The 17,500-nt window shown below is 46.0% G+C and overlaps 1 protein-coding gene across 1 annotated transcript in view; it reads right to left on the bottom strand.

Moving 5' to 3' along the window:
- LOC115123110 (ERC protein 2-like) overlaps window positions 1-17,500 on the bottom strand; it is a 513,551-nt gene that overhangs the window by 383,101 nt on the left and 112,950 nt on the right. Inside the window, exon 8 of the mRNA XM_065005262.1 lies at window positions 721-888. Within this exon, the coding sequence (XP_064861334.1) occupies window positions 721-888 (168 nt within the window). The remainder of the gene's footprint in view (window positions 1-720; window positions 889-17,500) is intronic.

The following is a 17,500-nucleotide window of genomic DNA, read 5'->3' as shown; positions in this document are numbered from 1 at the left end:
TGCGCCTTTCTTCTCTGTCCTGTCAGGGACCCATCAGCAGTAGTGATGATGTGATGTCAACAAATACTGTAGTCACTTAATTCAATTGAATAAAGTCATAACCAGTTCTATAAGTATGAGACCTTCTCACAGGGCCGACTTCCTCTCCTAAGGGTACATCGTTTGACTGGCTTCCTCTCCTAAGGGTACATCGTTTGACTGGCTTCCTCTCCTAAGGGTACATCGTTTGAGTGGCTTCCTCTCCTAAGGGTACATCGTTTGACTGGCTTCCTCTCCTAAGGGTACATCGTTTGACTGGCTTCCTCTTCAACCTACACTTCAGGTAGCGTGTGTGTTTCCGTGTGTGTGTGTATGTGTGTGTGTGTGTGTGTGTGTGTGTGTGTGTGTGTGTGTGTGTGTGTGTGTGTGTGTGTGTGTGTGTGTGTGTGTGTGTGTGTGTGTATGCATCTGTGTGTGTGTGTGTGTGTATGCATCTGAGTGTGTGCTTATCCGTGTGTGTGTGTGTGTGTGTGTGTGTGTGTGTGTGTGTGTGTGTGTGTGTGTGTGTGTGTGTGTGTGTGTGTGTGTGTGTGTGTGTGTGTGTGTGTGTGTGTGTGTGTGTGTGTGTGCTGAGAGAAGGATGTCTCCGGGGTCATACTCAGTGGTGACTCCCCAAACTAGCGGACTAATTAGTTGTAATTAACACTATTGGAAAACAGCTAGTCACATTCACACACACACCTTCTTCTGCAGGATGTTGACCTTCCTCTCCTTAACATCCAGCATATCCTTCATGTCCCGGATCTCTCCGGCCAGCGTGTCCTTCTCCTCCGTCAGGTCCTGGAGCTGCTGGGTCTTCATACTGAGGAAGGACTCCTTCTCTTCCAGACGAACACGCAACGCATCCACCTGGGAGAGAGAGAGATAGGAGGGCTCAGATTAAACTAGCTCTTATTGAACAATCGTGTCGGGCATGTAGAAGGCTACAATGTAACAACCACAGCATAAAATAAGACAGAGAGAAAGGAGAGACAGAAAGACATGTAGATGGACAGACAGAGACAGAAAGAGAAAGACAGACAGAAACACAGAAAGAGAGGAGAGACAGAGTGAGGCAGAGAAAGACAGAGAAAGATAGACAGAAACACAGAAAGAGAGGAGAGAGAGAGTGAGGCAGAGAAAGACAGAGAAAGACAGACAGAAACACAGAAAGAGAGGAGAGAGGCAGAGTGAGGCAGAGAAAGACAGAGAAAGATAGACAGAAACACAGAAAGAGAGGAGAGAGACAGAGTGAGGTAGAGAAAGACAGAGAAAGATAGACAGAAACACAGAAAGAGAGGAGAGAGACAGAGTGAGGCAGAGAAAGACAGAGAAAGATAGACAGAAACACAGAAAGAGAGGAGAGAGAGAGTGAGGCAGAGAAAGACAGAGAAAGATAGACAAACACAGAAAGAGAGGAGAGAGACAGAGTGAGGCAGAGAAAGACAGAGAAAGATAGACATAAACACAGAAAGAGAGGAGAGAGACAGAGTGAGGCAGAGAAAGACAGAGAAAGATAGACAGAAACACAGAAAGAGAGGAGAGAGACAGAGTGAGGCAGAGAAAGACAGAGAAAGATAGACAGAAACACAGAAAGAGAGGAGAGACAGAGTGAGGCAGAGAAAGACAGAGAAAGATAGACAGAAACACAGAAAGAGAGGAGAGACAGAGTGAGGCAGAGAAAGACAGAGAAAGACAGACAGAAACACAGAAAGAGAGGAGAGAGACAGAGTGAGGCAGAGAAAGACAGAGAAAGATAGACAGAAACACAGAAAGAGAGGAGAGACAGAGTGAGGCAGAGAAAGACAGAGAAAGATAGACAGAAACACAGAAAGAGAGGAGAGACAGAGTGAGGCAGAGAAAGACAGAGAAAGATAGACAGAAACACAGAAAGAGAGGAGAGACAGAGTGAGGCAGAGAAAGACAGAGAAAGATAGACAGAAACACAGAAAGAGAGGAGAGACAGAGTGAGGCAGAGAAAGACAGAGAAAGACAGACAGAAACACAGAAAGAGAGGAGAGAGACAGAGTGAGGCAGAGAAAGACAGAGAAAGATAGACAGAAACACAGAAAGAGAGGAGAGAGACAGAGTGAGGCAGAGAAAGACAGAGAAAGACAGACAGAAACACAGAAAGAGAGGAGAGAGACAGAGTGAGGCAGAGAAAGACAGAGAAAGATAGACAGAAACACAGAAAGAGAGGAGAGAGACAGAGTGAGGCAGAGAAAGACAGAGAAAGACAGACAGAAACACAGAAAGAGAGGAGAGAGACAGAGTGAGGCAGAGAAAGACAGAGAAAGATAGACAGAAACACAGAAAGAGAGGAGAGAGACAGAGTGAGGTGTGTGTGTGTGTGTGTGTGTGTCTGTGTGTGTGTGTGTGTGTGTGTGTGTGTGTGTGTGTGTGTGTGTGTGTGTGTGCATCCGTGTGTGTGTGTGACAGAAACACAGAAAGAGAGGAGAGAGACAGAGTGAGGCAGAGAAAGACAGAGAAAGAGAGAGTGACATAGACAGAGACAGAGAAAGAGACAGAGGGAGAGAGTTAGAGAGAGCGACAGAGAGAGAGATATCCACTTCTTTATTCCAGTATATTAGCTATATGAACCCACAGTATGTACCACAGACCACAGGGTTCTCTGTTGTTATTGGGCATATACTGTACAGGTATCAATCCTCACTGCCTAACATCAACATTCTTTGGACATTTCTCCACATTGTAGTGTCTAGAGTCTCACTCTGAGCTGGCTGTCAGAGTGTCAGACTGCTAGTGCTGATTACATTAACAGGTTGTGTTGCCATGGAGCCGTGCTACTGCTGCTGGGTAGTCATCAGCACCATGTGAAACCAGGCTACCCTTGTTTAATTCAACTTCCAAGGTCTGTCTGTGTGCGTGTGTCCGTCTATTTGAACTTGTTATCGGGCATTTTAACAAGCCTGGACTCAGAGGAGATGGTGTGAATGTTTTAAGGGTTTGATGGAACATCTTTCAGAGACTTTACAGGGCATTTCCACAGAGAGAGAGAAGATACAGCATGTGTGTGTGTAACATGCAGTGATAGAGGTTCTCTCAGAGCCATTAGCACCAGGCTGGTACCCCCAGGTGTAAGATGGGAAAGTATGTATCTCATATTACCTGGCTGGCAGTGTCCCAGACCCTGCTACTAAGGCCTGCTCTGTTCTTCTCTCCCTGGCACTCACACACTGCACTGACACCCCTAATCCGACTCTCTGGACTGGACATCTCAGGTGTGTGTGTGTGTGTGTGTGTGTGTGTGTGTGTGTGTGTGTGTGTGTGTGTGTGTGTGTGTGTGTGTGTGTGTGTGTGTGTGTGTGTGTGTGTGTGTCTATGTGTGTGTGAGTATCTAATCCCCCCCCCCCACCTGGCAAAGAGCAATTTAGAAAGAATGTGTAAGCGTCGGTGAGCAGGAAATCCCTCAGATCACTCACTAAGCTGTGATACACTAGTCTCTGAATGGTAATACCCTCTTATAGCACGCCCTAGGTGCCTGGGACAGAATCACATTCCCTGAAACACAGAGACAGAGGAAAGGAGAGAGAGAGAGAGAGAGAGGGGTAGACCTCCTGGTAGATATTGTAATCACTGTAGCACGTTGAAACTACCGTCATCTCCTCCAGTGAACGCGAAAATGCTACTTCACCCAGTAATGCACTGTAGAGCTCTCTGTCAACATATACACTGCTGAGATGATGGATATGGAGCTAAATGTATGTTGTGGAGACTAAAGGCCTCTCTCTCTCTCTCTCTCTCTCTCTCTCTCTCTCTCTCTCTCTCTCTCTCTCTCTCTCTCTCTCTCTCTGGTGAGACAGGGAGATCTTGTGAAGTGGTGAAAGCCATCTCTCCATCCCCGTCTCTATCTCCCTCCCCCCTCTCCTTCTCCCTCCCCCCTCTCCTTCTCCCTCCCTCCCTCCCTCACTCTTCCTAGGATTCTTCCAGTGTACATCAGTAGGTGTGAGTTGTGAGGAGAAACAGAGGGGTTGGGATCCCTCCAGTCCCGCCAAACATTGTTTTTGGGGTCCATCCCACATTTCTCAACGCCACGCTGCCCTGTGACAACACGCAAAACAGAACGCCTGCTGTCTCCACGGCAACCAGGGACTCGTTTGGCCCGAGCTATTGGATGCTGGCGTGGACATTCTGTTTTGTAATTACAGTGTTTCATTGGCTCAGAGAGGGGGAGTCGGGAATAGATCAACCCAGAGAGAGAGAGGTGGGGAGAGAAAGAAAGAGAGATGGGAGGAAGAGAAAGAAAGCGAGGGAGCAGTCCAGTCCGGCCTGGCTCAGTCCAAATCCGAGGGGGACGGGGGAGATTGCATCGAGGCGTGCCGGTGCATAGATGAATTAAAAACACATCCATCGCCCTATCTCTCCAAACCCCAGCGTAAGCCTCCCAGCCCCTCACTCAACACCAGATCATTTAAAAAGGTTTTGATATGTTTTCAAGATTTCGTGGTTGCAAAACTATTAATTCTTGGCAAAGTGAGATGCAAATGCGCACAAAGTCATTCATACACACTATCATTCTCACACACTCATTCATACACACTATCATTCTCACATACGCATACATGCATAGTATGTGTGCAGCCCTGGACACACAAACAGTCTTGCGCATATGCATGCACACACACACACACACACACACAAACACACACACACACACACACACACACACCCCCACTTCACCTCCCCTTTCATATTTCTAATGACAGCCAAATCTGCTTTTTGGACGTTGGTTTGCTAAGTAAAACAGCGGTTTAAAGAAAACACCAGCACTGTTAGTCTTCACCTCCCTTTTTCTGCTTCACGTTTCATCATAAAAGTTTTTCTGGCAGTCGAATCTGCAAAGGTATAAAACCTCGAGTCGGCTTTGGGTCCAATAAACAACTAGGAGACTATATGAGGAGACCACATTCAAAAGTACCAGAGAGCATGAGAATACCACAGTATTGTACAAAGTAACAGGTCAGGAATTATACCTTCTGCCTTATAAAGCATGGACATTACAAACCCTTAGGCAGGCATGATACAAAGCTCAGGGGTGCATGCTCAGACCCCTCCTGTACTCCCTGTTCACTCATGACTGCATGGCCATCATTAAGTTTGCTGATGACAACAGTGGTAGGCCTGATCACCGACAACGATGAAACAGCCTATAGGGAGGAGGTCAGAGACCTGACCATGTGGTGCCAGGACAACAATCTCTCCCTCAATGTGATCAAGACTAAGGAGATGATTGTGGACTACAGGAAAAGGAGGACCGGGCATGCCACCATTCTCATCAACGGTGCTGTAGTGGAGCAGGTTGAGTGCTTCAAGTTCCTTGGCGTCCACATCACCAACAAACTAACATGGTCCAAGCACACCAAGACAGTTGTGAAGAGGGCATGACAAAACCTATTCCCCCTCAGGGGACTGAAAAGATTTGGCATGGGTCCTCAGATCCTCAAAAGGTTTTACAGCTGCACCACCGAGAGCATTATGACGGATTGCATTACTGCCTGGTATGGCAACTGCTCAGCCTCCGACCACAAGGCACTACTGAGGGTAGTGCGTACGGCCCAGTACATGACCGGGGCCAAGCTTCCTGCCATCTAGGACCTCTATACCAGGCGGTGTCAGAGGGAGGCCCTAAAAATTGCCAAAGACTCCAGCCACCCTAGTCATAGACTGTTCTCTCTGCTACCGCATGACAAGCGGTACCGGAGTGCCAAGTAAGTAATTAGGTCGGTCGGTTGGTCGGTCGGTCACTCTCTCACTCACTCACTCACTCAGACTCTCACTCAGTCACTCACTCACTCACTCAGTCACTCACTCACTCACTCAGTCACTCACTCAGTCACTCACTCGCTCACACAGTCAAGTCAGTGACCTGGGTGTTGCTTCTTATGCTCTACCTCATGGACCTTTCTAAACACAATGCTGAACCTGCTTTGGAAGGAAATACAGACAACATGCTCACTGCACAGTTTTTCTTCTCCTGAAGCAGGACGGTGCAGTTGAATGTCTCTGGTTGCTGTGATGAGTTGTAGTCAGACAGTGTGTGTGTTATCCGGGAGTATGTCAACAACGTGCCATATGACATCCATTCAAATACATGTATTTCAATACATCTGCAGTGAAATGAATCATCCCAAATCAACAGATAATATTAGAGTAATTGGTGTTTAATTTGCCCTAAAAAAAATATACTATTGTCTAAATACAGTAGCATTACTATATTTACATACCATAGTATTCACTGTTTTTGTGGACATGACTGTAGTGTATTTGTGGACATGACTGTATATTGTTGTAACACCTGCTAACTAGGGTTAGCTAAAATGGCACTGCTTCCTGACTATACCAGTTACTGTTTAATGAGGGGAACACCTCAATCAGGACATAAGACACTATACCAGTTACTGTTTAATGAGGGGAATACCTCAATCAGGACATAAGACACTATACCAGTTACTGTTTAATTACATTTACATTTAAGTCATTTAGCAGACGCTCTTATCCAGAGCGACTTACAAATTGGTGCATTCACCTTATGACATCCAGTGGAACAGTAGTGCATCTAAATCTTTTAAGGGGGGTGAGAGGGATTACTTTATCCTATCCTAGGTATTCCTTAAAGAGGTGGGGTTTCAGGTGTCTCCGGAAGGTGGTCATTGACTCCGCTGTCCTGGCGTCGTGAGGGAGTTTGTTCCACCATTGGGGGGCCAGAGCAGCGAACAGTTTTGACTGGGCTGAGCGGGAACTGTACTTCCTCAGTGGTAGGGAGGCGAGCAGGCCAGAGGTGGATGAACGCAGTGCCCTTGTTTGGGTGTAGGGCCTGATCAGAGCCTGGAGGTACTGAGGTGCCGTTCCCCTCACAGCTCCGTAGGCAAGCACCATGGTCTTGTAATGAGGGGAACACCTCAATCAGGACATAAGACACTATACCAGTTACTGTTTAATGAGGGGAACACCTCAATCAGGACATAAGACACTATACCAGTTACTGTTTAATGAGGGGAACCCCTCAATCAGGACATAAGACACTATACCAGTTACTGTTTAATGAGGGGAACACCTCAATCAGGACATAAGACACTATACCAGTTACTGTTTAATGAGGGGAACACCTCAATCAGGACATAAGACACTATACCAGTTACTGTTTAATGAGGGGAACACCTCAATCAGGACATTAGACACTATACCAGTTACTGTTAAATGAGGGGAACACCTCAATCAGGACATTAGACACATTTACATTTACATTTAAGTCATTTAGCAGACGCTCTTATCCAGAGCGACTTACAGATTGGTGCATTCACCTTATGACATCCAGTGGAACAGCCACTTTACAATAGTGCATCTAAATCTTTTAAGGGGGTGAGAAGGATTACTTTATCCTATCCTAGGTATTCCTTAAAGAGGTGGGGTTTCAGGTGTCTCCGGGGGAACATTATACACTATACCAGTTACTGTTTAATGAGAGGAACAGCTCAAAAGACACTATACCAGTTACTGTTAAATGAGGGGAACACCTCAATCAGGACATAATACACTATACCAGTTACTGTTTAATGAGGGGAACACCTCAATCAGGACATAAGACACTATACCAGTTACTGTTTAATGAGGGGAACACCTCAATCAGGACATAATACACTATACCAGTTACTGTTTAATGAGGGGAACACCTCAATCAGGACCTAAGACACTATACCAGTTACTGTTAAATGAGGGGAACACCTCAATCAGGACCTAAGACACTATACCAGTTACTGTTTAATGAGAGGAACACCTCATTCAGGACATAAGACACTATACCAGTTACTGTTTAATGAGGGGAACACCTCAATCAGGACATAAGACACTATACCAGTTACTGTTAAATGAGGGGAATACCTCAATCAGGACCTAAGACACACAGGTTTGTGACAGGCCACCTATTGAGTTGGGTCAACAGTTCTGACCAATGTAACAGACCAGACAACACCTTAGTAAAAATACACACTTTAAACTATAATTGTAACATCTAAACGTTAGACAGGTTCTAGGCCCATGACAGAAAAACAGTACAGAGGCAGATATAAACAAGTCAAGTTTACTAAAGCTTAGAGGATTAGGTTGGCTTGTTTGACACATAAATAACACATTACCAAGAGTCACCAAAATGATTTCTTAGATCTGTTACTTCCACTAGATCGCTTTCTGAAATACAACAGTGCTTACACGGAGATTCAGCTGACCAAGTTCACAAGATGACCAAATACAGTGACAGACAATACTGTACTTCTGATGGTAGGAAAGAAAGAACAGTTAACCACTGCCTTTACATACACAATATATATATTTTAGAATGTAAATGACTGTACTTAAAAAGACTGTCAATAAACCGCCTGGACCTCAAACCAGAAAAGCTTCTCCAAACAATCCAACTGAAGGCATTATTGCAGTGCTTTTACATAATGAACATCTTGAATAAACTCACTGATGGTCAAACGCAACACATACCATTCAGATCAAAATCGACCACACCCCGAACATTTATTCAAGACAGCATGGTCACAAAATGGTTGTTCACAGAACTAACCAACAGCACCAACACCATACCAGCCTATACACACAAAGGACGTTCCAGGTTCAAAACTCTCACCTGAACATCAGAGAGGAACAGGCGAAGCAAGAGGCATAACTGGCCCAAAAGCTGTCTTCTCAAGCAGGCAGCTTTGCTTTTAGTGTTTGTCGCTTACCAAGTGAGGACGTTTGTATGGAGGTCAATATTTGGTTAACAAAAGAGGCAAATGGCTTATTTGATTGAATAGAAGTTTCGTAATGATAAGGATGTTACCAGTGTACTGATATAAGTAGGACACATGACAACACTTTATATCGGATTACGTCTGCTGTTCACACGAGCATCTGCACTCTCATTGGCTTGAATGGTCCCACCTGATCTCGCCTCTTCCCGACTGTTCCCACGAGCATCTGCACTCTCATTGGCTTGAATGGTCCCACCTGATCTCGCCTCTTCCCGACTTTTCCCACGAGCATCTGCACTCTCATTGGCTTGAATGGTCCCACCTGATCTCGCCTCTTCCCGACTGTTCCCACGAGCATCTGCACTCTCATTGGCTTGAATGGTCCCACCTGATCTCGCCTCTTCCCGACTGTTCCCACGAGCATCTGCACTCTCATTGGCTTGAATGGTCCCACCTGATCTCGCCTCTTCCCGACTGTTCCCACGAGCATCTGCACTCTCATTGGCTTGAATGGTCCCACCTGATCTCGCCTCTTCCCGACTGTTCCCACGAGCATCTGCACTCTCATTGGCTTGAATGGTCCCACCTGATCTTGCCTCTTCCCGACTGTTCCCACGAGCATCTGCACTCTCATTGGCTTGAATGGTCCCACCTGATCTCGCCTCTTCCCGACTGTTCCCACGAGCATCTGCACTCTCATTGGCTTGAATGGTCCCACCTGATCTCGCCTCTTCCCGACTGTTTCCACGAGCATCTGCACTCTCATTGGCTTGAATGGTCCCACCTGATCTCGCCTCTTCCCGACTGTTCCCACGAGCATCTGCAATCTCATTGGCTTGAATGGTCCCACCTGATCTCGCCTCTTCCCGACTGTTCCCACGAGCATCTGCACTCTCATTGGCTTGAATGGTCCCAACTGATCTCGCCTCTTCCCGACTGTTCCCACGAGCATCTGCACTCTCATTGGCTTGAATGGTCCCACCTGATCTCGCCTCTTCCCGACTGTTCCCACGAGCATCTGCACTCTCATTGGCTTGAATGGTCCCACCTGATCTCGCCTCTTCCCGACTGTTCCCACGAGCATCTGCACTCTCATTGGCTTGAATGGTCCCACCTGATCTCGCCTCTTCCCGACTGCCTTCCACTTTTGAAGACATTTCTTTTCATTGTTAGCAAGGAAACTTCAGTTACTGATCAATATAATGGATAATCTGTGACATGTCCAAGGGGTGCTTTTATACATTTCCTGCATATCCTACCCTAATAACGGTGCCCAGGGAAACTGACCAAAAGTTTGGTTCCTAGCCTGTCACACAATATTCTTCAGTTACACAATTGTCTGAGTAGAGCAAGCCACTATCTGGGAATGTGTTATTGCTTGTCAGATGATTGTTGATGTTAAAGACAAAAAGAACTGCCAGTTGCTTTTTAATCTTCTATTTTTTTTCAGAATATTAAACTGTATAATTTTTTATGTGGGTATCCATGAACCTGGAGTCTATCAGTGGAGAGACACAGACACACAGATCTGATGTGAACAGTAATTCCACATCTATCTCCGTCCATGTGAGGACATTGCTGCTCTGCTCTCTATCACAGAGGAACTCAACAGTTTCATGAGAGAAAAGTCCTTGCACTGATCCAGTGGTCCCACAATGGACCTGGACATCTGACTGCCATTACAATGAATTCTAACATACTTCTAAGATACAGAAACACCTACACACTTTGAGAAATAAAACTAAGTACCTCCCATATATCTACCGGGAAACTTTTATATACTGATTATTACACTGGAGCTATTGTATATAACATCTCCAAACACTACAACTTTTCCCTTTCCTTCATCCATAAAGCACGTCTGGATTGGAAGAGGCCCAGAAGAGGAGGCCAGAGCAGGTGTGTAGCGGTGGTGTGGCACACCCAGATCTGAGCTCATCCTGGTAGATTAACCGCATCATCTCAGAGCTAGGAGTCTGGGATGCAGGCAGGTCAGTGGACACCTACAGGGGAGGGCTTGCTATGCCTGTCTCTCTGTCTGTCTCAGGACACCTCTTTCATCCTCCTTTACACCTTGAGCAGAGGAGCTGCAAACCTAGGAGTCCTTCTTAATGGTTCACACACCCTCACTGCTAAAACACACACACACACACACTGATAAAAAGCTCCCGCTCACACCGCACACACTGATCCATGCGGATATGAGAGAACATTCCCTGTCCTCAGGCAAGGGCAGAGAATTCCGAGGTGTGTCATCAAGCTGAGTATGAGACACGGATAAAGCTCAAACGCGCACACACACACGCACACACTCACACGCAAAGACACGCACACACACACACTTCATAGCTCAGATCTGGAGTCACGTAATGACCGGATCACACAGGCCTCCTTATGGGATAATGACAGGATGAACTGTAATATGGGCTGCAGGGCAAAGAACAGGAGAAAACCCATCAAATACACAAAAACACGCACTCACACACTTTGCCTTTAAATATATATTTAAATGGCACAAGGGCCTCAGGTCCTGAGCATGTCACAGTTCTATTGATGGTGATGTACACTGGTAGAGGGGGAACGCAATGCCAGTAAACGGTTGATGTTCCCAGAGAAATCCCTCCAGATCTGATGTTTGGAGAAAGCGTCTTATTCTGCAGGGAGACAGAGCTTGTTGGATGTTTCATATGTCTTGTATCACGACGGTAGATCTCTCATCCTAGACGGCTGAAGAGGGATATTGTTAAGCTCTAGTGGACAGATTCTGTCCTCTATTACAATCCTGCTTTACCCCAAACACAGCTGTTCACAGCCTTCCTTAACTATATCATCCATCATCATTAACTGCTATAGGAGGGAGAGATACACCACACACACACACACACACACACACACACACACACACACACACACACACACACACACACACACACACACACACACACACGAGACACCATGGGCGTTCTCCCCCATTAACACTCGCACCATGTTTGATTATTTTTACTGATCATTTCCAAACACTCCTCGCCAGCCGCTGCATCCTGTTTCCAGGCCTTCCAGTTCCTGTCTAGCTGATTGAACTGTTCCTACTGTAAACCATGTACTGTAGGGAGCAATACTACTGTAAACCATGTACTGTAGGGAGCAATACTGCTGTAAATCATGTACTGTAGGGAGCAATACTACTGTAAACCATGTACTGTAGGGAGCAATACTACTGTAAACCATGTACTGTAGGGAGCAATACTACTGTAAACCATGTACTGTAGGGAGCAATACTACTGTAAACCATGTACTGTAGGGAGCAATACTGCTGTAAACCATGTACTGTAGGGAGCAATACTGCTGTAAATCATGTACTGTAGGGAGCAATACTACTGTAAACCATGTACTGTAGGGAGCAATACTGCTGTAACTCATGTACTGTAGGGAGCAATACTACTGTAAACCATGTACTGTAGGGAGCAATACTACTGTAAATCATGTACTGTAGGGAGCAATACTACTGTAAACCATGTACTGTAGGGAGCAATACTGCTGTAAATCATGTACTGTAGGGAGCAATACTACTGTAAACCATGTACTGTAGGGAGCAATACTGCTGTAAATCATGTACTGTAGGGAGCAATACTGCTGTAAATCATGTACTGTAGGGAGCAATACTACTGTAAACCATGTACTGTAGGGAGCAATACTGCTGTAAATCATGTACTGTAGGGAGCAATACTACTGTAAACCATGTAATGTAGGGAGCAATACTGCTGTAAACCATGTACTGTAGGGAGCAATACTGCTGTAAATCATGTACTGTAGGGAGCAATACTACTGTAAACCATGTACTGTAGGGAGCAATACTGCTGTAAACCATGTACTGTAGGGAGCAATACTACTGTAAACCATGTACTGTAGGGAGCAATACTGCTGTAAACCATGTACTGTAGGGAGCAATACTACTGTAAACCATGTACTGTAGGGAGCAATACTGCTGTAAACCATGTACTGTAGGGAGCAATACTGCTGTAAATCATGTACTGTAGGGAGCAATACTACTGTAAACCATGTACTGTAGGGAGCAATACTACTGTAAATGATGTACTGTAGGGAGCAATACTACTGTAAATCATGTACTGTAGGGAGCAATACTGATATATACAATACTGTAAAGTGTACTCTAGAGAGCAATACTGCTGTAAACCATGTACTGTAGGGAGCAATACTACTGTAAACCATGTACTGTAGGGAGCAATACTGCTGTAAACCATGTACTGTAGGGAGCAATACTACTGTAAACCATGTACTGTAGGGAGCAATACTGCTGTAAACCATGTACTGTAGGGAGCAATACTGCTGTAAATCATGTACTGTAGGGAGCAATACTACTGTAAACCATGTACTGTAGGGAGCAATACTACTGTAAATCATGTACTGTAGGGAGCAATACTACTGTAAATCATGTACTGTAGGGAGCAATACTGATATATACAATACTGTAAAGTGTACTCTAGAGAGCAATACTGCTGTAAACCATGTACTGTAGGGAGCAATACTGCTGTAAACCATGTACTGTAGGGGGCAATACTGCTGTAAATAATGTATTGTAGGGAGCAATACTACTGTAAACCATGTACTGTAGGGAGCAATACTACTGTAAATCATGTTCCGTAAGGAGAACTACTGATATATACAACACTGTAAAGTGTACTGTAGGGAGGAATACTAACACTAGTGCAGGACTTGACATTAACGGTTTTAGTAAAACTGATTTTTGACTCCCCAAAAAAGGCCCGTAACCGACATCGGCCAAGTACGTAGGAGGGATCTGAAATACATGTCTGTGTTTGCCCATATACAATGTTATATCCCCCTAGCGGCCATCCACAATAATGTAAAAATAAATATTAAATTAAATTAAAACTGCTATGCATTTGGCTGGAAGGCTACGGGAGGAACGAGAGGAATCATGTGGAGCCAAATCTTTTTTAATAGCCTATTCAACTCTGTTCAACCTGTGGTACCAAAGAGATGTTTAATAGCCTAGGTCTATCTGTGGTACCAAAGAGATGTTTAAAAGCTTAGGTCTATCTGTGGTACCAAATAGATGTTTAAAAGCCTAGGTCTATCTGTGGTACCAAATAGATATTTAATAGCCTAGGTCTATCTGTGGTACCAAAGAGATGTTTAATAGCCTAGGTCTATCTGTGGTACCAAAGAGATGTGTAGTAGCCTAGGTCTATCTGTGGTACCAAATATATGTTTAATAGCCTAGGTCTATCTGTGGTACCAAAGAGATGTTTAATAGCCTAGGTCTATCTGTGGTACCAAAGAGATGTGTAGTAGCCAAGCTTGATCATTACAAAGGTGCAATGTGCAGTTTTGTCACACAACACAATGCCAAAGATGTCTCAAGTTTGCAATTGGCATGCTTACTGCAGGAATGTCCACCAGAGCAGTTGCCAGAGAATTTAATACTAATTTATCTACCTTAAGCCGCCTCCAATGGCATTTTAGAGAATTTGGCAGTACATCCAACGGCCTCCTAACAGCAGACCACATGTAACCACGCTAGCCCAGGACCTCCACATTTGGCTTCTTCACCTGCTTGATCGTCTGAGACCAGTCACCTGGACAGCTGATGAAACTGTGGGTTTGCAAAACCAAAGAATTTCTGCACAAACTGTCAGAAACCGTCTCAGGGAAGCTCATCTGCATGCTCATGGTCCTCACCAGGGTCTTGACCTGAATGCAGTTCAGCGTCATAACCGACTTCAGTGGGCAAATGTTCACCGTCGATGGCCACTGGCACGCTGGAGGAGTGTGCTCTTCACGGATGAATCCCGGTTTCAACTGTACCGGGCAGATGGCAGACAGTGTGTATGGTGTTGTGTGGGCGAGCGGTTTGCTGATGTCAACGTTGTGAACAGAGTGCCCCATGGTGGTGGTGGGGTTTGGTGTGGGCAGGCATAAGCTACGGACAAATGACACTTTTTGAATTTTATCGATGGCAATTTCAATGCACAGAGACACCGTGACGAGATCCTGAGGCCCATTTTTGTGCCATTCATCCGCCGCCATCACCTCGTGTTTCAGCATGATAATGCACGGCCCAATGTCGCAAGAAGCTGTACACAATTCCTGGAAGCTGAAAATGTCCCAGTTCTTTCATGGCCTGTATACTCACATGTCATCCATTGAGCATGTTTGGGATGCTCTGGATCAACAGTGTGTTCCATTTCCTGACAATATCCAGCAACTTCACACAGCCATTGAAGAGGAGTGGGACAACATTCTACAGGCCACAATCAACAGCCTGACCAACTCTATGGAAAGGACATGTGTTGTGCTGCATGAGGCAAATGGTGGTCACACCAGATACTGAATGGTTTTCTGATCCACGCCCCTACCTTTTATTAAGGTTTCTGTGACCGACAGATATCTGTATTCTCAGTCATGTGAAATCCATAGATTAGGGCCTAATTCATTAATACAAATTTGCTGATTGCCTTATATAAACTGTAACTCAGTAAAATCTTAGAAAATGTTGCATGTTGCGTTTCTTTTTATTCCGTGTGGGAATATGGGTAAATTACCCAGAATGTCATGCTGCGGCAGCTTCTGCCTGATCCAACGCTGATCGGAGTAATTGTTTGATATTGTGATTTTTTTTACGTGTCCATTCAGACAACTGAAATCTATATTCTGGTTGTGCGACTCTTTTTTAAACATTGTTTTTTACTTGCCTTAATGTTGAGCCCTGTAGTGTAAACCATGTACTGCAGGGAGCCATATTGATTCATACAAAACTGTCACCATGTATTGTAAGGAGCAATACTGATACAATACAATACTGTAAAGCATGTACTGCATGGAGCAATACTGAAGGCCTCCATACTCAATCAGCTGGAAGGTTCTCTGTCTCTCCATCTCTATTGAGCATTTCTATTAGAGCACAAACTACCTGCTGTTGAGAACAAACTACCACTAGGTATCCCTCTTTCTCTCCCTCTATCCTCTCCATTCTACCCTCCCTCCCTCCGTCCGCTCCCTCCTTCTCTCCACTCCCTCCTTCTTTCCCTTCTTCCTTCCCTCTATCCTCTCCCTTCTTCCCTCCCTCTATCCTCTCCCTCTATCCTCTCCCTTCTTTCCTCCCTCTATCCTCTCCCTCTATCCTCTCCTTTCTTTCCTCCCTCTATCCTCTCCCTCTATCCTCTCCCTTCTTTCCTCCCTCTATCCTCTCCCTTCTTCCCTCTCTCCATCCTCTCCCTTCTTCCCTCCCTATATCCTCTCCCTTCTTCCTTCCCTCTATCCTCTCCCCTCTCCCTCTCTCCTCTCCCTTCTTCCCTCCCTATATCCTCTCCCTTCTTCCCTCCCTATATCCTCTCCCTTCTTCCCTCTCTCCATCCTCTCCCTTCTTCCCTCCCTATATCCTCTCCCTTCTTCCCTCCCTATATCCTCTCACTTCTTCCTTCCCTCTATCCTCTCCCTTCTTCCTTCCCTCTATCCTCTCCCTCTATCCTCTCCCCTCTCCCTCTATCCTCTCCCTTCTTCCTTCCCTCTATCCTCTCCCCTCTCCCTCTATCCTCTACCTTCTTTCCTCCCTCTATCCTCTCCCTTCTTTCCTCCCTCTATCCTCTCCCTTCTTCCGTCCCTCTATCCTCTCCCTTCTTCCTTCCCTCTATCCTCTCCCTTCTTTCCTCCCTCTATCCTCTCCCTTCTACCCTCCCTCTATCCTCTCCCTTCTTTCCTCCCTCTATCCTCTCCCTTCTTCCCTCCCTCTATCCTCTCCCTTCTACCCTCCCTCTATCCTCTCCCTTCTTCCCTCCCTCTATCCTCTCCATTCTGGTGAATTACCTCAGCGTTGACATATAGACGAAGTCAAAGGTTATTATCGGTAAGGGAGGAAGGAGTGGGAGGGGTTCATCTACAGCTGGATTAATGAGTAATTATTTACCCTCCTCACCCCACCCCTCACCGAAAACACCCCAAACAACACACATATACACGAATAAAAGCATGTGTGTGCATATGCAGGTGTGTGTGTAAGAGTTAGAAAACAAACATGCAAAATGAGTTTTCCCGGCGGGCGGACATTTCCGGTGTGTTCCTCAGGGAACAGAGCCCCTCTGGGCGTGACAGACCAACCGCATTCTTTATTTCTTTCATTAATGATCAGGCCCAATTATTAACGGAGCTGCAGTGCTTTATATATGTCTGAGGGGTAATCGTGTTTTTCTAGGAGTGATTTATGACTAAAGGAAAGACTGGTGCCCCCTCCCCATTCCTCTACCCCCCACCCTCTCCACACTCTAACCCCCTCCCCATTCCTCTACCCCCCACCCTCTCCACACTCTAACCCCCCTCCCATTCCTCTACCCCCCACCCTCTCCACACTCTAACCCCCTCCCCCTCCCCATTCCTCTACCCCCACCCTCTCCACACTCTAACCCCCTCCCTATTCCTCTACCCCCCACCCTCTCCACACTCTAACCCCCCTCCCCATTCCTCTACCCCCACCCTCTCCACACTCTAACCCCCCTCCCCATTCCTCTACCCCCACCCTCTCACACTCTAACCCCCTCCCCATTCCTCTACCCCCACCCTCTCCACACTCTAACCCCCCTCCCCATTCCTCTACCCCCCACCCTCTCCACACTCTAACCCCCCTCTCCCTATTCCTCTACCCTCCACCCTCTCCACACTCTAACCCCCCCCCTCCCCATTCCTCTACC

The sequence above is a fragment of the Oncorhynchus nerka genome, linkage group LG20 (assembly GCF_034236695.1).
Source record: "Oncorhynchus nerka isolate Pitt River linkage group LG20, Oner_Uvic_2.0, whole genome shotgun sequence".
In the NCBI taxonomy this organism is placed as follows: domain Eukaryota; kingdom Metazoa; phylum Chordata; class Actinopteri; order Salmoniformes; family Salmonidae; genus Oncorhynchus; species Oncorhynchus nerka.
The sequence above is the reverse complement of the archived record's forward strand: the minus strand, read 5'-3'. Positions and strand labels throughout refer to the sequence as shown.